This window comes from Colobus angolensis, unplaced genomic scaffold (genome assembly GCF_000951035.1).
Source record: "Colobus angolensis palliatus isolate OR3802 unplaced genomic scaffold, Cang.pa_1.0 Scaffold219, whole genome shotgun sequence".
Taxonomy (NCBI): Eukaryota; Metazoa; Chordata; class Mammalia; order Primates; family Cercopithecidae; genus Colobus; species Colobus angolensis.
The window spans coordinates 3,503,031-3,523,748 of NW_012115366.1; the positions used below are offsets into that span (position 1 = coordinate 3,503,031).

The 20,718-nt window shown below is 50.0% G+C and overlaps 1 protein-coding gene across 2 annotated transcripts; it reads left to right on the forward strand.

The window, feature by feature from the left end:
- The first annotated feature begins 1,641 nt into the window (after nt 1-1,641).
- SDCBP2 (syndecan binding protein (syntenin) 2) lies at nt 1,642-20,522 on the forward strand. Of its 2 annotated transcripts, none has more exons than XM_011943394.1 (9): nt 1,642-1,790; nt 10,403-10,475; nt 11,179-11,248; nt 12,422-12,522; nt 17,341-17,499; nt 18,050-18,225; nt 18,304-18,475; nt 19,535-19,626; nt 19,926-20,522. In XM_011943394.1, the coding sequence occupies exons 2-9, from the start codon at nt 10,422-10,424 to the stop codon at nt 19,978-19,980; spliced, it is 879 nt and encodes a 292-aa protein (XP_011798784.1). In that variant the 5' UTR covers nt 1,642-1,790; nt 10,403-10,421; the 3' UTR covers nt 19,981-20,522. The 2 variants fall into 2 exon arrangements, with proteins under 2 accessions (XP_011798784.1, XP_011798785.1); XM_011943395.1 differs by lacking the exon at nt 1,642-1,790 and adding an exon at nt 4,995-5,026.
- Nucleotides 20,523-20,718: the final 196 nt, after the last annotated feature.

The following is a 20,718-nucleotide window of genomic DNA, read 5'->3' on the forward strand; positions in this document are numbered from 1 at the left end:
CGTAGGGACTTCACCTCATGGGCCAACTCTAGTTGACAGTAGCTGCCTGCAGCATTATGATGAGAGGATCCAGAGAGGCCTCTGGGCCCAGCAGGAAGGACATAGTGGTTGATTACTCAGGCTGCCATGGGTGCTATTTGGGAGTTTCTGAGTGTGTGCTGTTTCCTGGCCACCCAAAGTTTAGACTTGTTCATACAAACATATAACAAAGCAGAAATACAGTCTGGTCAGAGCACAGTTCCACTCCTTATTTTGAAAAGAGTAACTGGCTAGGCGTGGTGGCTCACACCTGTAATCCCAGCACTTTGGGAGGCTCAGGCAGGCAGAATACTTGAGCTCAGGAGTTTGAGACCAGTCTGGGCTACATGGCGAAACCCTGTCTCTACAGAAAATGAAAAAATTAGCCAGGTGTCGCAGTGTGCACCTGTGGTCCCAGCTACTAGGGAGGCTGAGGTGGAAGGATCCCTTGAGCCTCGGAGGTCAAGGCTGCAGTGAACCATGACTGCATCACAGCACTACGGCCTGGGTGACAGAGCGAAATGCTGTCTCAAAAGAAGAGTAACCAGTGTAAAGCTAATAACTTGGCCCTGCCCTCAAGGAACTTAGGGTCTAACTAGTAGCCTAAGGTACACACGAATACATGATGATTATTAAAGAATGGAACAGGAGACTTTGATCCAGAGTCAGAGGTGGGAGAAGCCACATGGATGTGGGTGATCCGGGAGGCTTCCTGGAGGAGCTCAGTGGTGGATTTGGCTAGGTGGGTGGGGGCAGGAGAAGGTGTTCTAGGGGCAGCAGCAGCACAGGCAAAGGTATGGAGTCAGGGCGGGTGGGAAGTGGGTGTGCGGTGGGGCAGCAATGGTGGGGCTCCCAGTCCAGCTGAGGCAGAGGTGCTGAGGGAGTGCTGAGGAGGTAATAAAGGGAGTGGGCTGTGGAGGTCTCCATGTCAGCCCTGGGAATTTAGTCCAGACCCTGAAGCAGGAGGGAGCCACTGAAGAGTTCGAGCAAGGGTGTGCCCAAAGAAAGGTATTTCTAGGTGGCTGAAGTCAGTGATCGGTGGCAACTATCCAACCAGGGAATAGAAAGAGAGTCCCTGTATGTATTAAATAGGTGGGAGTTAGGGCACCTGGGCTCCATGCTGACATGCTGGGACCACAGGCAAGCCCCTCACCCAGAAGGGCCTGCTTCCTCCTCCCTCATCTCGAAAGGCCCTTTCAGGTCATGACTGAATGAAGTGAGGTGGGGGAGGAGTTGCTTGGTTCAATTAGGGTCTCTATTTTCCACTTTGCTTTGGCTCTGGAGACCTGACCTAAGGTGGATCCATCACCCACGTTACCTCAGCTTCAGGGCCACGTAGCTTACCCTGAGGTATGCCCCACACCTCAGCTTTCTGAAACAGCATGTCCCATAGAAGAGAAGACATGGCCTTGGCCCAGTTTCCAGCTAACTTGAGAGAGAAACTTTGCCTCTGTGCCTCAGTTTCCCCACCTGGAGGAATGGTGTGAGTCGCACCAACTCTGCAGGGAAGGCATGAGAAGCCATTGAGATAATGCCTTTAAAGTGCCCGGGGTAGTATCTCTGTGCCTCTGGGCTGGCAACCTGCCTTGTTTACCCAGCCACAGTCCTCACCTGTGCCCATCCCAGTCCAAGGTGAGTCAGCTGAACAGGGGATGGGCACCACCCTTCCCAGAGCAGGAAGCCAGCTGAGACAGGGCTGTCTTCCAGGGAGGGAAACAGATTCAGCAGCGGCAGTGGCTGGAGAAGGTCGTGGAGCAGCACCTGGCCTGCAGGTAAGCGCTGGGGGCCCTGACCTGATCCTGGCTGGGACTGGGATGAGTGAGACCTGCCCTCACCCTGTCTCCTTCCCTCCCTGCCCCTTCCCTTCTGGGACTCCCCAGGCAGCTTCATATTGAAGTGCTTCACTCCAGGAGTTGAGTGTGAAAGTGGGGTTTCTTCTTCTGATCCTAGCCCTGGGCCAGGTTTGATTGATGGCTGAGTGATTTTCTTCACCCAGACATCATGAGGGCCCCCGGTGCCTTCTGACTGCCCATGACTGTGCTCAAGGAGATGAGACCCACACTTTGCTCCTTGAAAGGCCAATTCCAGCCGAAACCAGAGGCTGCAGGCAGGCAAAAAGGCCATTTCTCCCAAGGAATCCACAGCCCAGGCCTCATTCTCTGGCCTGAAGCTGTTTCTATCAAAAACCTTCCTGCTACAGCACTGAAACACCTGCTGGGGAACTGCGCCAGGGGCTTCACCTTTCTAAGAACTGGCTTCTTCATCTGGAGACTGAAAATAGCCCACAAAGTCAGGAGAATGGAATGACATACTGGACACAGGAGTCAGTGCATGCCCTCCTCGGCAGGGTCTCAGAAAATGGGGCAGAAAACAAGCCTGCGGGCTGGGCAGGCACTGGACAGGCAGCTTCGACAAACACTGGCCCAAGCTCATGACAATTCCACCACCATCACTTCCCACCTGGGTTCCTGCTCCCACTCCTGCCCTGTAAGCCCATCCTCCAAACATCAGCCAGAGGAGGCCTGTCAAAATAACCGTTGGACCTTGGCACTCTGCTGCTCCAAATCCTCCAGTGGCTCCCATCTCACTACAGTAAATGCCAAAGTCCTCACCATGGCCTCCAGGCCCTCCAGGATCTGGCCCCTGTCACTTCTCCAGCCTCCTCCCCACTATTCCTCCTTACTCCCTCTCTGCGCAACCGGCTTCTCACTGGTTAGATGCTCTCTAAACGCAACACCAACTCCCACCTAAGAGCCTCTGCAATGGCCGTACCCACTCTGTCAGGCCTTTCCTCAAATGTCACCCCACCCCGCCAGCAAGGTTTCTGAACCTCCTGACATGACCCTCCATCCTGCTGTTTCTCTCCAGTGCCTCCCACCATCTAACACAGCACACAAAATCACAGAGCCTATTTATCCAGCTCCTCCCCCAAAGAAAGTACATTTGGGGACCAATTCTTCTTTCCTTCACTGCTGATACCTAGAACAGTACTCAGACTTAGTAGGTCCTCAATAAGTAAGTGTTGAAACAATGAATAAACAGTTAACTTTTACTGAATGCCTATTATGTGCTAGGTAGTGTGCTAAATGCTTTCCATATACACCTTATCTCTTTTTAAAAATCTTTCAGTCTCCAGATAACTGTGATGCAACTATTGTTATACAGATTACAAAGGAAGAAATGACATTCAAAAGGGATTTGACTATGCTGTGCTCTCACAAGTCAGAAGCAGTCAGTTTGAACCCTGCCCTGCCTGGGCCTGGGTTCATGAGGAAGTCGCACCTTTTCTCCAGCAGGCAGTGCAGCCCCGAGAGGAGGAGCGGGGACATGCTGGTGGCCTAGCAACAGCTTCTTCTATTCCGACTCACCATATCCCTGGGCTAATTTGGCCTTCCAGGAGCTATTCCTCTGACACTCTAACCCACGCTTCCCTCCCGCACACTGTCTTGTAAAGGATGGATGAGCTGTCCACAGGAACGAGTGGGAGTCTCATCACTTCAGCTCTTTGGAACAAAGTGTTCCAGAGTGTTCTCACTCTAAGTTCAAAGATGGGGGCTGAAGTCCCCTTGTCAGCCCTGCTGATCTCCGAAGCCCAACTACTGGTTTGCTGTGGGTGTTGTTATTGCTTATAATATCAAAAAGTACAGAAGCTCAGGGATGGAAATCTGGAAAGGGCTGTGGGAGAGGAAAATTACTCTGGGAGAGAGGGGTTAGGTGGGTTCTTTTCCTTTCAGAGGAGCCAATTACTTGTGGGAAGCCATCAGCACAGAACTGAGCAAACTTCCATTGTCAGATTATAGGAGCCAAGCAACCTTTCAACCTAACTCGTTAGGGTTGAAGATTCTCTCCCTTTCCAGGCCCAGGTTATTCTTCGAAAGACTTTTTACTTACTGCCTGCAAACACAGACAGGCAGGGAAGAAAGACTGTATATTTAGGATATCAGGCTTTCTCTTCTCTCTGTGTCTGCTTTTCCACTCCTTTCAGAAGTAGTAATGGGACGCCTATTGTGTGCCAGGCACTGTGCTCAGCACTGGGGGGTTAACAAATGAGTGACATTTCCTGACCAGTGAGGGAGATGAGCAAACAAACACAGCACAGTAGAAATTCAACCCAGGAAATGCAGAAGGCCTTGCTCACAGTAGGTGATTAATAAACACTTGTGGAATGAATGATGAAGAGGCAAATAGAAGAAATGCTGTAGTCTAGAGAAGGGAGGTTTGCCAATCTCCATGGATACATGTGGTGGAAAGCTTTGAACTGGAGGAAGAAGAGTTCACAACAAGGAAAAGAGAGAAGGCATGAATGACACTTAAGACAGAGGGAACAGCACCTGCAAAAGCATGGAGGCATGAACTAGCAGGCTGAGTTTTAGGACTCAACCTAAAGTAGTTTGGAATAAATGAATTTCATGATGAGTGTGGAGAGATGACGTGGTAACAACAGAAACATTACCAGAAGTCAGGTCACAGAAATTTGAGTGCAAGAATTAGGGATGGCTTCAGAAGGGAAAGGGAGGTGAGGATAACTCCCAGATTTCTGACATAGCCCATGGGTGGATTTAGTGGGACTGCTGTGGAGGCGCGGCACAGCTGGGGAAAATTGTGAGTCCAGTTTGGATAACCTGCGAGGTAAACGGGATCCACAAGGCAACTGGACTCTCAGGCCTGGGCCTCCCTGTCCCTGGAACAGCACCCTCTTTTCCCACTTGAACATCCATCCTACACGGCCCAGTCAGGGTCTTCTTCCTTCCTCCAGGAGACTTTCCTGATTGCCCTAGCCTTCCTCCCATACGCCAGATCCAACTGCCTGAGCCCCTCACAACAGGCTTTCGGTCTGATTTTGCTGTGGGAACTGATTTGCCCAGCCAAGTCAAGAACCCTTTCCTAGGTAGCAGAAGCCCAATCAGTCAGTCACTGGTGGGTGGGACCCGAGGTGAATCTGCGTAGGGTGGGGCGGGGCATTTTTTGCACAACACTGGGTCAGAAGTCACGACCAGACAAGAAATGGGTGAGAAAGGGTGGGAAGAAGGGTGACGTCACAATCGGTAGGAAATACTTTGGGACTTGACGCTTCCGAAGCCAAAGGGAGAGCAAAAGCAGCCGGGAGCGCGCGGGCCGACCTGGTTCTCCTCCCTTTCCACAGCTGCCTTAAGTACAGAATCTTGTAAGTCCTTCTCCTTCGGAGGATACAAATGGTGTTCAGAGGCCAGGGGAGTTTAAAGCTCGATTTCACCCGCGCAGCCTCCAATCCGGTAAAGAGGAGCCGCGGAGCCCGACCGAGCCTTCCTATCCCTTACTCTGCTGCTTTACCTGATCTGTTTTTGTGGATGCCGGCGCCAGCTACAGGCGCCCGGAGAAAGCACGAGACTGGCTGGACTGTAGTAACCCAAGCGGCAAGGAGGCCGCCATTTTCCACTCGGCAGCCGCCAGGGATCGTGGGAGTCACCCCGGGCCACGGTGGGCGAGACGCATGCGCTCCAGAAGCTGTGGCGTCACTGGATGGGGTTTCTGTGCAGGCGCCGTAGCCCATAGCAACCGCCGTAACCTGTAGCAACCGGAAGATGTCGCTTCCGGTTGGTTTGGGGCTGCGAAGGGAGTTGTAATCGTTTCGGGATCATGGAACGATGTGACAGATGGGAAACTGAGGCTGGGGTGGAGGCAGGTCCTAGAGACCGTTGCGTTGGACCTCTCTCCTGTGGCGCAGTGGATGTTGTGCCTCGTGGCTCCTACTTCCCAAAGCAGGAAATTGAGGCCGAGGGAAGGGACAGGTTCGTCCTGGGGCTGCAGCCCAGGTGATGGTTCCCCCGTGTAAAAAAATCAATATGATGCCCTTTCTTTATAAAGAAGGCAGGGAAATGAAAGTAATTTCTAATAAAAGAATATGCATTTCACTTTGTAAAAGCTGAGGCTGGCTTACACCCAATCGTGCTTGTACCTGACTTAGGCGTCAGCTTAGATTTACTAGTGAAGACAACATTCAGCTGAATTTTGCCAACAGTTTATATCTGATATCTTGAGTCAAAGGCTAAATATATTTATATAGAAGCGTGGAGTCACTGTGACAGCTACTCATGCGCACAGACGTGGGCATGCTGTTCGGGTGACTCACCCGTGGTGAGCAGGGTGGGCAGTGATTTTCCAGAATGGTGAGCAAAGTGTAACTCCCCACAATCAACCTAGTGTATGCATTTCCAGACAATCTAGTGTGTATTAAAACTAGGGAAAAATTCATTGTGATTGTATATACAACCAATTATAACAGAGTTTTGGCTTACTTGAAGGTTTGGCAAGATATCTGAAAGTTGTGCGGTACAGGACCATTTATTATGGTAACTGTAATGGACTGTCCCATCCATTACAGGAATTTCATATCCCTGCCCGCCCCCCCCAGGAATATGACTGTCCCCTCAGCCTTGTGACAGTCAAAAATACCCACACAAATTTCCAATCCGTTCCTTGGAAAACCACTGATTTATTCAGTCAAATAATTTTTGCTAGCATGTGTGTGCTGGGCAGTATCGTGGTGGGGAAGGATCGTGTGTGAACGGGACAGAGCTTCTGCCCTTATGAGTGAGGTCCAGTGTAAGAAAATACCCAGATATTAATCACCTAATATAATAAATAGTTTGGTAACAGGGGCAGTACAGGTCAGGAGTGGAATACATGGGAAGACCCAGCCAGGCGGCTGGGTATCATGCAGCCTGGAAAAGCCAAGCAGAGAAGTAGCATCTGAACTGAGACTTGAAGGAGCATCACACCAAGGAGGATGATGTGCAAAGCAGAGGGACCAGCATTCCTGGCACACAGTGGACACTCAAATGTTTTGAATGATTGAATGAAACACAGCATGTTCACCATCAGGGAACCGTTCCCCACTATATTGTGAGCTGCTACAAGGCAGGGGATACAGTATGCCTTCTGTATCCCCAGGTTTTGCATCCATGGATTCAACCAACTGTGGACAGAAAATATTTCAAAATAAAAATTTAAAAAAATACAACAAAAAATTCAAATAAAAATAAAGTATAACTTTGCTTAGCATTTACATTGTATTAGGTATTGTAAGTAATCTAGAGATGATTTAAAGTATACGGAAGAATGTGCATAAGTTATATGCAAATATTATGCCACTTTATGTAAGGGACGTAAGCATCTGTGGATGTTGGTATCCGACGGGTGGGGGGTGAGGGGCATTGTCCTAGAACCTAGCCCAAGGAACGACTGTACCTGTTTTCTCACTTCCCCGCATCCCAGCACTGAGATGGACCTACAGAAGGTGGCAGTGGTGAAAGGGTCTCAGACACAGAAAAAGCGTTATGTGATCTGGCCCGGGAGTGATTTCCAGGAAATGGATCTCCGACTCCCTGCTCTCCCAGGGGACAGCTGACAAAAATATAAGTGCTCTACTGCTTAAATGTCAGGAAAATCAGGCAGGAGTGGCCACTTGTTTTCACATCTCCTGTTCATGCATGGTCCTGGTGGCAGGTCATGTTTTGGCAGATGATAGCTGCTGAGGACTGTCCCAAGATTAAAAACCTCAGCGTGTGTACACAGTGGGGAAGGCCATAAGCAAAGGGGTCTCTTCCCCCAGGTGGTCTAAAGGAAGTCAGAGCGACTCCCTCTCCTCCTAGGAAATTCCTGTCCTGTTGGGATGGTCATTTCTACACCAAAGGCCAGGCTAGAGCAAGGGTCTGGAACTGGCTGCCTCCAGGAACCAAGCAGGCAACATAAATCAGTGAAGGGCTGGTGGGTACTTGGGGAAACAGGAAGGCACGTACAGCCCCATCTATGAGGTAGGCTGTGACTCAGCCCGGCAGAGTGTTGCCATGCACTATTCCAGCTGTTGCCTTGCCAAATGTTTATATTTTTTTCAATACAAGTCAGAAGTGATGAATTTTGTATTTCCAGATTTTTAAATATTGGCACTAATTCAGATTTTAAAAACAAAAGGCCGGGCATAGTGGCTCACGCCTGTAATCCCAACACTTGGGGAGACCAAGGTAGGCAGATTGCTTGAGCCCAGGAGTTCAAGACCAGCCTGGGCAACATGCTGAAACCCTGTCTCTACAAAAAATACAAAAATTAACCAGGTGCGGTGGCATGCACCTATATCCCAGCTACTTGGGAAGCTGAGGTGGGAGGATGGCTTCAGCCCGGGAGTTGGAGATTGCAGTGAGCCAAGATCGCGCCACTGTACTCCAGCTTTGGCAACAGAGTGAGACCTTGTCTCAAAATAATAATAATAATAATAATAACAACAACAACAAAACAGGACTGTGAGAGGCACATTTGGAACTTCTGGTCCTTGTTTCATCCAGGAAGGTGGGTGTTCTTAGGATACTAGAGCTTTACTTTACAAGGAGAAAAGTGGAAGCCCAGGTAGAATGCGTTGCTTTTGGCAATATTATTGAGCTAGCCTCCATGCTAGGTGTTAGAGGCTTCACAGCAAAGGAGAAGCCCCTGTTCCTGCCATCTTGGAACTCCTAAGGAGGTAGACAGACAAGTAAAGAGGCAACACAGGACTCATGAATACTAAACAGGAGTAGGACATGGAGCAGGGGCTAGGGGGAGAACAAATCAAAGCAGGCTTCCTGTAAGAGGAGCTCACGGATCTGAGACTTGAAAATTATTAGGAGTTGGCCAAGCAAGGAGCAGGGAGAGGAGGGGTATTCCAGATAGAAGGAGTAACACATGCAAAAGAGACAGGAGGGAATCACATTCAAGGATGTGAAAGTAGCTCATTGTGGCTGGAGCTGAAAGTAGCAGCTGAAAGGACATAAGGCAAGAAATGAAGCTGGAGAGGTAGACAAGGGTTACAAACAAATATCTATCAGGACTTGGCGCCAGTGAGTACAATGGTCTGGGTGTAAGAGCCAATAGAGGATGGTGGACTGGGTCACCCTGGAGTCTGCTGCTACTCAATTGTAGCTACTCTGCTACAGTCCAGGGTTGCCAAAGCTTCCTGTTTTTCAGGAGCAGTGGGAAATTAGATTATTAAATCTGGTACCTTGAGCCTTGCGTTTAAGCTGGTAATCTGAACGTTGACAGTACTCCACAAGGTCAAATAAAATATATTTCCATCCGGCCCTGGGCCCACCAGTTCCAATCTCTGGTGGAATCGTGAAGGCCTGTGAGCCACTTTAAGGAAAGTACATTCCCAAGGCAGGGGAGCCACTGGGGGGCTTTCAGCCAGGGCATGACATCCCAAGTGTGTACACAAAGGGCCTGGTAGCTGCTGCCTGGAGAGGAGCAGGAGGGCAGGAGGGGAGGCAGCAGCATGTTTGGAGGGTGTCGTGGCACCTGGGGAGGGTCAGGGAGATGATGGGGACCTGCACAACATGGGATGTAGGAGAGATGGGATTTGATGACAGATAAGAAGGGATAGTGGGGGTGGGGCCAAGGATGACACGGGGGTCAAGGCAGCAGGTGCAGAGGGAGGAGAAGGAGCAGTGATGGATGAGGATGTCCTCGGTGCACCTGTGGTCACTCAGGGAGGTACCCAGCGGATCTGGTCCTGGGAAGCCTGGAGTCACATCACCCTGGCACAGGCCCCTCAGTTTCCTGTGCCACCAGCAGGCATTCCTTTATTATGTGTACCTATCACATGTGGGTTCAGTGGGGTGAATAGGACACACCTTGACCCCTCAGAACTGGAGTCAGGACAAGTGGTGAGTTCAAGCAGGAGGCTGCCCCAGTGCTGTCCTGGAGGGCAGGGTCCTGGATGGTAGGGGCAGTGACCGTAGTGCCTGGAGCCAGGCAAGTCATGTCCCACAGGAACCGAGGGTGACAAGGAGGTTGCGTAGGGGCTCCAGTTGAAGTGGACTGCCTCAGCGAAGCCTGGAGGTGGGACAGAGCCAACGGTTAGTGGGTAAAGGGAAGGAACCCAGAAAGGCAGACTGCTCCTTCCCCACGTTTCGTCAGGAAGAGAATAAAACATTTCTTGAGAGGTCGTTCCTTTCACTTTCTCTGGGCACCTTGCTGAGAGGTCCTGCTGAATCTCCCCGAGACAATGATAAGGTGTTTAGTAAATAAGTGCTCATGGTGCCTCTCCACTCCCCGTTCCCTCCTCCCTCTGGAGCAGTGCCCTGTTGAGGGTCTAAGTTCTGCTACAGTTTGTGTGAGAGTCTTTATAAATTTCCTACTGGTCTAACTTCATTGTGGCTAAGATTAAAAGTTGACAGTGAGGCTGGAGATGGGTGGAATACAGTAGAGTTTGAATATCGAGAGGGGATTGGGGTGGAGTTCGGGGAGGGATTCTAAGTGCCCTGCTGCCTTTCTGTTTGAATATTAAGTTCCAACCCACTTGCTGTTGCAGATGTCTGTGCCTCCTCTCAAGGTGGCATCAGCTGCATCCTTATCCTTCCCCACCCTCTGCACTCTGCAGGGTGTTCCAAGAATCAGCCATGGCATCCCTGTACCCATCTCTAGAAGACCTAAAAGTGGACCAGGCCATTCAGGTAGGTCACCAGACTCCATTCATCTGGACTCCCTGAAGGGGATCTTGGGGATTATCCTGGAAGGTGCTGGGAATTGGGGCCACTTGGAGATTCCCTTAGGCCTCAGGTCATGTAGGTCTCTACTGCGGGGCCTGCTGGGCAAAGAAGACATCCAGGGTGCAATGCCAGTGCTGTTACAGCAAGAATGGAAAAGACCAAGCAGCTGCATGCATGCCTCTCTCATGCCCGCTCTGTCCTGCCCAGGCCCAGCTCTCCCTCCCTCCAGAATGGGCAGGCCCCATGCTCTCAGGCAGGCTTTCAGAGGAAACGAGGCTCGTGGGCGTGGGCACTGGTCTGCTCAGCCCCCAGAAGCCCCCTCTTCCTCCATCCCAGCACTCTGTGGTTCCAGTGGGTTTTGAGAATTTTGGACTTTGCAGCGGAGAACTTGATTGGGAGATGGGTCTTGATGTTCTGCCTGTTGCAGGCAGTAAACGGGTTGTGACATCAGGTGGGTCACAGTCCCCCAGAACCTCCTCCCAGGAAAAGACACATCTGTGGTGGCCATGTTTACATGATCTTGAGCCCTGAGGGTTGGTGGACACTTCCCCCCCACCCCAGGCCCACTCACACACCTGATGCCCAGACCCTGGCCTCATGGAGCTCCAGGCTCTGGGGTTCCTGGGGTCCTGGCCACAGCTGACCAGTGCTCCCTGCTCCTCCCCAGGCCCAGGCCAGAGCCTCACCCAAGATGCCAGCCCTGCCAGTCCAGGCGGCAGCCATTTCCCCACCACCAGGTAGGTGAGCTGGGGTGGGGGGCTTCTGGGTGCCCAATCCTTTCAGGGAAGAGGTCATCAGGGAAGCTTGGCAATGCCAAAGGTATGGGAGGCTCCAGGGTTAAGCACTCAACATGGAGGGAGGAGAGGACCAGGCTCCCAGTTGCCACCCACCTCTTACTGCCTGGTTGACCTGGGCTGAGTCACCTCACCTCCCAGGGCCTGTGCCCATGCTATTCCCCTCCCTCCTTGACTGCCTGGTGAACCCCTGTTTATCCTTCCGAACCCAGCTCAGAGTTAGGAAAGCTGTGGCTTCTCTGATGCCCCCAGCAAGGCTGCCTTGAGAATGTGATATCATTTGTGGGGCCTCTGTTTATATAAATGATTCGAGTCACCATAAATCAGCATGTCAGCACCGTTCTGGTGACCCAATCTTGTGTGACCCCAGGAATGAAATACCACACTTGTCAGACTTCCTTGCTGGAACTGTGGCTGGTCTGGGTTGGGGGCAGGTGGAGGAGAAGTGGACGGCAGATAGCGGCTCAAAGAGAGAAGGAACCAGAACCCCACTTGCCTTATTCAGCTCAGGCTTCCATAACAGAATACCAAAGGCTGGATGGCTTCAACAGCAGAAATGTATATTCCCACAGTTCTGGAGGCTGGAAGCCCAAGATCAAGGTTCTGGCCAATTCAGTTTCGGCGAGGGCTCCCTTCCTGGCTTGCAGATGGCCACCTTCTGACTGAGTCCTTACATGGCCTTTCCTCCGTGCACTTGCTTGAGAGAGAGAGCGAGAAAACGCGAACATGAGAGAGCTACAGCATGAGAGCGCATGCATGAGCCCTCTATTGTCTCTTCTTATAAGGACACAAATCCTTATAAGAAGGGATGAGGACCGTGCCAGTCCTGGTGGGAACCATTCAGTGAGGGTTGCAGAGGTTTCTGGGTGTCAAATAAAGTCAGTGGAGTTGAATAGCAAAGTGGTGCATGAGGACTCAGTGTGCCACCCTGCACCTGGGCCCTCTGAGGAGCGTTCACCAGTGAGTGTTCCTGGGGATACCCCACAGTCTTGGAAATAAACACCATTCTCAGGCTCCATTGCTTAATAAAAATGAGCAGGCACAAGGGAGCCAGGCAGGTATGGGGAAGCACATGCCCTCGAATGACACATTTATTCTTCCTTTTTTCCCCATCAGTTTTGTACCCAAACTTGGCAGAATTGGAAAATTATATGGGTCTTTCCCTCTCCAGCCAAGAAATCCAGCAGAGCTTGCTTCAGATTCCGGAGGGTGACAGTGTATGTATTTGGCTTCTGCCTGCTGTGGGCACAGAACCTCCCAATCCTCCCTCTTTCCTGGTCTTGCCATTTCAACAGACCTTCTTTCTCTCTGTGCTTGGACCTCCCCTCTCCCCAGCACTCTGGTGGCTCTGTTTCTTGATGGCACCGTTCATTTTGAGGCTTCATGAAAAGCACTATGGGGCTTTCATGGTTTCAGATCTTCCCACAAGCCTTGGAGCTGGGGAACCAGGGCTTGCTGTTTGACCGTGGGCCTGAGCTGGATGAGAAGGGAGGCTGTTAAACCCAGTGTGAACCCGGGGGCATCAAAAGTAGGGCGGCCTGCATGGATAAGCAGAGCCGAGAGGGCAGGAGATTGTCACCCAGCTCTGGTCCCCAAATTAAACAACAAGGCTCAATTCCTGCTTCCCATGGCTTCGGGGACAAAAGACACCATCACAGAAATATTTGCTACTGAAAACATATTCACCTGTAGAATCAGTCCCCACCTAAGCCCCTTACCAGTTAGCTCTAACATCCCTGCATCCCACCTGTCAGTCTTCCTGCCAGGTTCATCCTGAGTCGATGAACCTGAAAGTATGAACTGCAAAGCTTGCTAAGGCTGGGGAATTTCATGAAGTTAATGGACATGACGATGGAGAACTGTCACAGACGCATACAAAGCCATTGCCAAAATGAGGATCTGACAGGAGAAAATCCACAAGGATGAGGCCGTGTGGGACCCTGAGAAGAACTGATGGCACCCTGGGGTGTTTCTCCACAATGGTCCGCTTCATGGTCGTGCTGTGAAAGGCAGACATGAAGCAAAGAAGGTCCTTCTGTAGGCAGCCCCACTGTCATCACTCTTTGCTCCTATAATTAGGACATAAATGCCTTCAACCTTAATTTTGATAAAAATATAAGATGAACATATTTTTATAATTTAAAATTGTGTATGGCTTTTAACTTTTTATTGTTAAACAGTAGATTCCCAGGAAGATGCAAAGTGAGTACAGAGAAGTTGTTAGTACCCTTCACCCAGTTTCCTTAGCGGTTACGTTTTCCACAGCTGTAGCACACTATTAAAACCAGGAATCTTGTGCGGGAACCATGTGTCTCTAGTGCTGTGTCATTTCATCAGTGTGTAGACTCATGTAACCAGCACCGCAATCCATATAGAACTAGTTCATCACCACAACCACCTCCCTCCCAGGCTGCTTCTGTATAGTCATGCCTGCCCCCTCGCCACCCTCCCTAACCCTAGCAGCCAGCCCTCTGTTTTTCATCTCTGTAGTTTTGTCATTTCAGAATGTTACATAAGTGGAATCGTACAGTATCTTGACCATTTGAGGTTGGCTTTTTTCACTCAGCACAATACCCTCTAGATCCATCCAGGCTGTTGTGTGTGTCAATAATAGTTCATTCCTTTTTACTGCTGAGTGGTATTCCATGATGTGAATGTACCACAGTTTGTTGAACCTGTTGAAGAATGGTTAAGTTGTTCCCAGTTTTTGGTGGTTATAAACAAAGTTATTCGTATGCAGGTTTTTGTATAGACATACATTTTCATTTCTGTACGATAAATGCCCAAAGTGCAATTGCTAGGCTGTATGACAAATGTATGTTTAGATTTTTTAAAGAAACTGCCACCAGGTTGGTGGCACATGCCTGTAATCCCAGTACTTTGGGAGGCTGAGACAGGCGGATCACTTGAGCCCAGAAGTTCGAGACCAACCTGGGCAGCATGGTGAAATCCTGTCTCTACAAAAAATACAAACATTAGCCGGGTATGGTGTCTTGTGCCTGTAGTCCCAGCTACTCAGGAGGCCAAGGCAGGAATGCTTGAGCCCAAGAGGTGGAAGCTGCAGTGAGCCAAGATCACACCACTGCACTCCAGCCTGGGCAACAGAGTGAGACTTGTCTCAAAAAGAAACTGCCAAACTATTTCCTGGAGTGGCTGTACTGTTTTACTTTGCTGTGAACAATACATGAGTGCTCCAGTTTCTTCATGTCTTCACCAGAATTTGGTGTTATTACTATTTTATATTTTAACCATTATGATAGGTATAGTGATGGCTCATCATGGTCTTAATTTGCATTTCCCTGACACCTGATGATGTGGACCATCTTTTCATGTGCTTATTACCATCTGTATATTCTTTTTGGTAAAATGTTTCTCATGTATTTTACTCATTTTCTAATTGGCTTGTTTTCTTCTTGTTTTTTAAGACAGGGTCTCGCTCTATTGTCTAGGCTACAGTGCAGTGGTGCAATGACAGGTCACTACAGCCTCTACCTCCCAGGTTCAGGTGATCCACCCACCTTAGCCTCCTGAGTAGCTGGGACCACAGGTGCACACTACCATGCCCAGTTAATTTTTTTTATTATTGTTACTCTTATTTTTTGTGGAGACAAGGTCTTGCTATGTTGGCCAAGCTGGGGCTTGTTTGTAGTGTTTTGGAAGTTCTTTATATATTCTAAAGTCCTTTGTCAGATAAGTGGTTTGTATTTTCTCTCAGTCTGTAGCTTAAAAGTTCTGAATTTTGATGAGGTCCAGTTTATTGATTTTTTTTTTCTTTTGTGGTTTGTGCTTTGTAAAGAAATACTTACCAAGCCCTAAGTCAAAAAGATTTTCTCCTTCATGTTCTTCTAAAATTGTTATAGTTTTATGTTTTGCATTTAAATTTATGATTGAATTTGAGTTAATTTTTTTGTAAGGAGTTAGGTTTCAGTCAAAGTTCATATTTTTGCCATGGTTGCACCATTTGCTTTTTTTTGTTGTTTTGTTTGTTTGTTTGTTTTGAGATGGGGTCTCACTCTGTCACCCTGCACTCTGCAGGCTGAAGTGCAGTGACATGATCTTGGCTCACTGCAACTTCTGCCTGCCGGGCTCAAGCAATCCTCCCATCTCAGCCTCCTGAGTATCTGGGACCACAGGCACTTTCCAGCACACCCGGCTAATTTTTGTATTTTTTGTAGAGATGAGGTTTCACCCTGTTGCCAAAGGCTGGTCTTGAACTCCTAACTTCAGCTGATCTCCCCGCACTGGCCTCCCAAATTGCTAAGATTACAGGCATGAACCACTGCGCCCCAGCCAACACCATTTGTTGAAAGCACTCTTGCAAAAAGCAGTTGACTTTACTCATTTGAGGCTATTTCTGGATTTTCTACTTTGTTCCACTGATACTTGTCTATCCCTTCACCAATACCACACTGTCTTGATTACCGTAGCTATATAATAAGTCTTGAAATTTGGTAGTGATTCTGCTCGCTATTCTTTTTGTCAGCATTGTTTTAGCTATTCTAAATTCCTTTGTCTTTTCATATAAAGTTTAGATTAACCTTGCCTGGATCTGCAAAACATCTTGTAGAGATTTTGATAGAAATGGTGTCATATCTGTGTATCAATTTGGCGACAATTGACAGCTTTACTAATTCTTTCAACCCATGAATACAGAGAATCTTCCATTTATTTAGGTCTTCTTTGATATCTTTTATCAGTATTTTGTCATTTTCAGCATACAATTTCTGTATGTGTTTTGTTAGATTTACACGTATTTCTTTTTTTTTTCTTTAAGTTTTGTTTTGTTTTTGTTTTTAATGGAGATGGGGGTCTTGCTTTGTTGCCCAGGCTGGTCTTGAACTCCTGGTCTCAAGTGATCCTCTGGTCTTGGTCTCCCAAAATGCTGAGATTATAGGAGTGAGCCACTGAGCTTGGCCTTTTTTTTTTTTTCCTTTTTTTTTTTTTTTTTGAGTGATTGTAAGTGGTATTGTATTGTATTCTTTTTCTTTTCCCTTTCTTTTCTTTCTTACTTTCTTTCTTTTCTTTTCTTTTCTTTTTTTGAGATGGAGTCTTACTCTGTCACCTAGGCTGGACTGAGCAGTGGTTCAGTCTTGGCTCACTGCAACCTCCACCTCCTGGGTTCATGTAATTCTCCTGCCTCAGCCACCTGAGTAGCAGGGACTACAGGTGTTTGCCACCAGCCCAGCTAATTTTTAGTAGAGTATTTTTAGTAGAGAGGAGGTTTCACCAGTTGCCCAGGCTGGTCTTGAACTCCTGAGCTCAAGTGATCCACCTGCCTTGACCTCCCAAAGTGCTGGGACTACAGGCATGAGGCACCACGTCCAGCCTGGTGTTGTATTTAAAATTTCAGTTTACATGTGTTCGTTGTTAGTATACAGAAGTATAATTGAATCTTATAGGTTAATTTTGTATCCCAGGACCTTGCTAAACTCTTTTATTTGATCTAGGAGTGTATTTGTAGATTCTTTGGGATTCTCTAGTAGACCATCATGACATCTATAAATAGGGACCATTTTATTTCCTCTCTTCTAATATGTGTGACTCCCCCTCTTTTCTTGCCTGCGGTGCTGGCTAGATCTTCCAGTACCATCTTTAACAGTGTTGGGAGTGTGAAGTTCCTTGCCTTTTTGTGCATCATTAATTTTTATATTTTCACATTTTTTTCAAGACAAAAATCCAGTCCTTTTATCCCCTGTTGCTCACTGTTTACTGTGACTTTTTCTATTTTAAGTGAGTTTTAAAGGAGTCTTTTCCTGATGCCAATTTCCCTTGGAAAATGAAGGGCCTCTTCCTGTATCCTTGCCCTTTCTCTCCCCGTTTCCCCGCCTTTTTAGGGGCATGGACTTTCACGCCCCCTAGTGGCCGTATGGAGCCACGTCTCCTCTCGGCCCTAGGGGAGAGGTGTGGACTGGGCATGTGGTGGGACCCGGGGACGGCTCCATCCTCCTTTCCCCATCCCTACCCCTACCCCAGTGTCTCCTGAGGCACAGGGTCCCCACGGGCCGGGCTGACCCCCTGCTCCCTGGTGTCTGCAGACAGCGGTCTCGGGCCCCGCGCCCGGCCAGATGGTGGCACCGGTGTCCGGGTACAGCCTGGGCGTGCGGCGAGCAGAGATCAAGCCCGGGGTGCGCGAGATTCACCTGTGCAAGGACGAGCGCGGCAAGACCGGGCTGAGGCTGCGGACAGTCGACCAGGTATGGCGCGGGGGCTGGGTGGGAAGAGGAGCTCGAGCTGCACGCCTTCTCCCGCCGGGCCTCAGAGCTCAGAGGCCCCGTCCGCAGTAAGGAAGGTGCAGAGCGAGCCTCCTAACCCCACTGGCCAGGCTCTTGCCCCTAGTCCCTCCTCCCCGAGACTTGGGCGAGGCTGGTGCTGGGTTGTGCAGTGCCCTCCACTGGAGGAGCCTCCCTTCCCCACCAGCCCTTCACTGCCCAGGGCATCTAGCTTCCAGGAGACGTGTAGACAGCGGATGCCAGGGAAGCCCATGCCTTTGTGAATGGTCCAGTAGAGTGTTTGGGGGTGCAGCCTCAGGCCAGGGTTGAAATTCTGACTCACCTCCTTCATAACTATGAGGCCTAGAGTGTTTCCTCCCAAGTAAATGGGGTAACCTTGGTGCCCGCCATGCAGAGCTGTGCCCCTGGCACCCTGTAGGCTCCTGGAGTATCAGGAGGAAAACAACAGCTTGGAAGAGGGATCTGTGCCTAGGGTGGGCCAGGGACGCTGACTCTGGGGCCCTGCCTCCCCCAGGGGCTCTTTGTGCAGTTGGTCCAGGCCAACACCCCCGCATCCCTTGTGGGACTGCGCTTTGGGGACCAGATCCTGCAGATTGACGGGCGTGACTGTGCTGGGTGGAGTTCGCGCAAAGCCCATCGGGTAGTGAGGAAGGCATCAACCGAGAAGATTGTCATGGTGGTTCGGGACAGGTGAGTAGCCAGGCCTGGGCAGCCTCTCCATCTGACCCCGGCCATGTCCCCAGGTCAGCTCACTGTCCCTTCTGCCAGGCCGTTCCAGCGGACTGTCACCATGCACAAGGACAGCATGGGCCATGTCGGCTTCGTGATCAAGAAGGGGAAGATTGTCTCTCTGGTCAAAGGGAGTTCTGCGGCCCGCAACGGGCTCCTCACCAACCACTATGTGTGTGAGGTGGATGGGCAGAATGTCATCGGGCTGAAGGTAGGCCAGTGGCCGCACTGGGGAGGGACTGCTGGGTGGTGGCAGGGCTCAGGTCTATGGGCCGCTTGCTTACCCCACCTGAGCCTCAGCGTCCTCTTCCTAAGGTAAGATGGTGTTCATAGGACTGGATGCGGTGACTCACGTCTGTAATCCCGGTGCTTTGGGAGGCCAAAGCAGGAGGATCACTTAAGTCCAGGAGTTCGAGACCAGCCTGGGCAATGTGAAACCCTCTTTCCACAAAAAAGCTAAAAAATTAGCCAAGCGTGGTGGTGCACGCCTGTAGTCCCAGCTACTCAGGAGGCTGAGGTGGGAGGACTACTTGAGCCTGGGAGGTCAAGGCTGCAGTGAACTATGATCATGCCACTGTGCTTCAGCCTGGGCAACAGAGAGAGACCCTGTCTCCAAAAAAAAAAAAAGACAGTGTACCTAGAGCTCTGAGCACAGTGCCAGGCACATAGTAGGTGCTTAATAAATAGTAGCTATTGCTGGCTGCACAGACACCTCCTTGCTCTATGGCACTTATTTTTTTGTATAGTGGATCATGTTCAGTAGCAGGAATGTTTTAGAAAATTGTTATTCAGAAATCCATAGGGTCGTGAGGCTCTTCAGAACCGGGTTTGTCCCAGCCAGACACACTTCTTGAGATCATTTGTCTTTATTTCCACCTGTGGCCATCGCTAGTCTTGTCTAGCACATCTTCTCGCATTTATTTTGGAACAGTCAAGAAAACATGTAACCAGATTACATACATGTGTAAAGTAAAGGTCAGTAGGCTCTGAGTAAGGGCCAGAGGTTCTTCTATGTTAGGTTCTTCAGCGTTAGTGTTTGGACTGCCTGGCACATGTGGGAGACCCATGTTCTCACTTAAGCAAGACCTTACCTGGGAGTCTGCTGGGACCCTCATCTGACAGGCTCGGGGTCTGAGGCAGCCCCGCCCTGCAGTCAGGCATCTGTGGTGTCCTCTAGCAGTGGCCCATGCTAAGCCCTCCGCAGAAGGGTCTGTAGAGTTGCCCCTGGTCCCCAATCCTTAGGGTGATCACTTACTTGCCTCCTCTTTAGGACAAAAAGATCATGGAGATTCTGGCCACAGCTGGGAACGTTGTCACCCTGACCATCATCCCCACTGTGATCTACGAGCACATGGTCAAAAAGTAAGGCTGCACCCTCCTCACCCCTCCTCTGCCATCCCGCTCACCTCCCTGCCTCCTGGGTGCACCTGGCTCAGCCACCTCCACTTTCTCAGCACTGACACAGGGCACAGACCCCGCCAACTCCATACTCCCTTCCCCTTCCCCTCCCTCCAAGGTAGCTTGTGGCTTCTGGTGATTCGAAAGTCTTAGAACTGGGAGTGAAGGCCCACATGGGATGCGCTGGCTCGGAAGGGGGTGGAGGTTGCTGGAGGGCGGAGAGAAGGAGCTGCCAACTTGGCCACCATTGTTGCTGTATCCAGGTTGTCTCCAGTCCTGCTCCACCACACCATGGACCACTCCATTCCAGATGCCTGAAGCCACTGGAGGGCAGGGTGGGCAGGGTGGGCCTCCCGCCCTCCTGCGGCAAAGGGCAACCACCCTCGGATGATGGGTTGCAGCTGGCCTGCTGCTTAAGCTGGGAGCTGCCGTGAGGGGGGCATGTCCAGGAGGGTGACCATGGGATGGCATGGGTATGTCGCTTATACACACAGGCCTCCTTGGAGTCTCAGACTTCAGGCTGGGCTGAGGCTCAGGCAGAGCCCACAGGCAGCCGATTCTCTTGTGCCGATTTAAATGCTGAACATGGAGGCAGGCTGTCTAAACACTTCTTAAAGTTGCAACTGGGCCCCTTTCAAGAAATTTTGCTCCACCAGGAAAACAGTTATACATTTAAGAGAACAGAGCTACATTCTTTGTGAGAGCTTTTTCCTTGCCTTGACTTGCTCTTTGTCACAGACTGCATAAGTTATCAGCCTTGACTATCTTTTGAATAAAGATTTGATTTTAAACAAAACCCATCTGCAAAGGTAATTGATTCCCCCAAAACTATCGAAAATAAAATAAAAATGTAATTGAAACTTCTGGAATCCTCGGTCCCCTGATCTGCCAGGCTGGTTTTCTCTTAAACTGTGGTGAGACCAGGGCCTTTTCTCCGCGTGGTCTCTGAGAGCCATGATTTGGCTCTGCCTCTGTCACGTGCCGCCTGCCAGCCTGGCGCAGGGATGACTGGAACTGGGGACAGGATGGAACTGTGGGACGGGGTAGGACTGTGGG

Excerpts from the sequence above, each read along its gene's own strand:
- SDCBP2 (XM_011943394.1), top strand. The coding sequence starts at position 10,422 with ATGGCATCCCTGTACCCATCTCTAGAAGACCTAAAAGTGGACCAGGCC. Across the intron at positions 11,249-12,421 it reads AGCCATTTCCCCACCACCAG|TTTTGTACCCAAACTTGGCA; the intron begins GTAGGTGAGCTG and ends TTTCCCCATCAG. Across the intron at positions 12,523-17,340 it reads AGATTCCGGAGGGTGACAGT|ACAGCGGTCTCGGGCCCCGC; the intron begins GTATGTATTTGG and ends TGGTGTCTGCAG.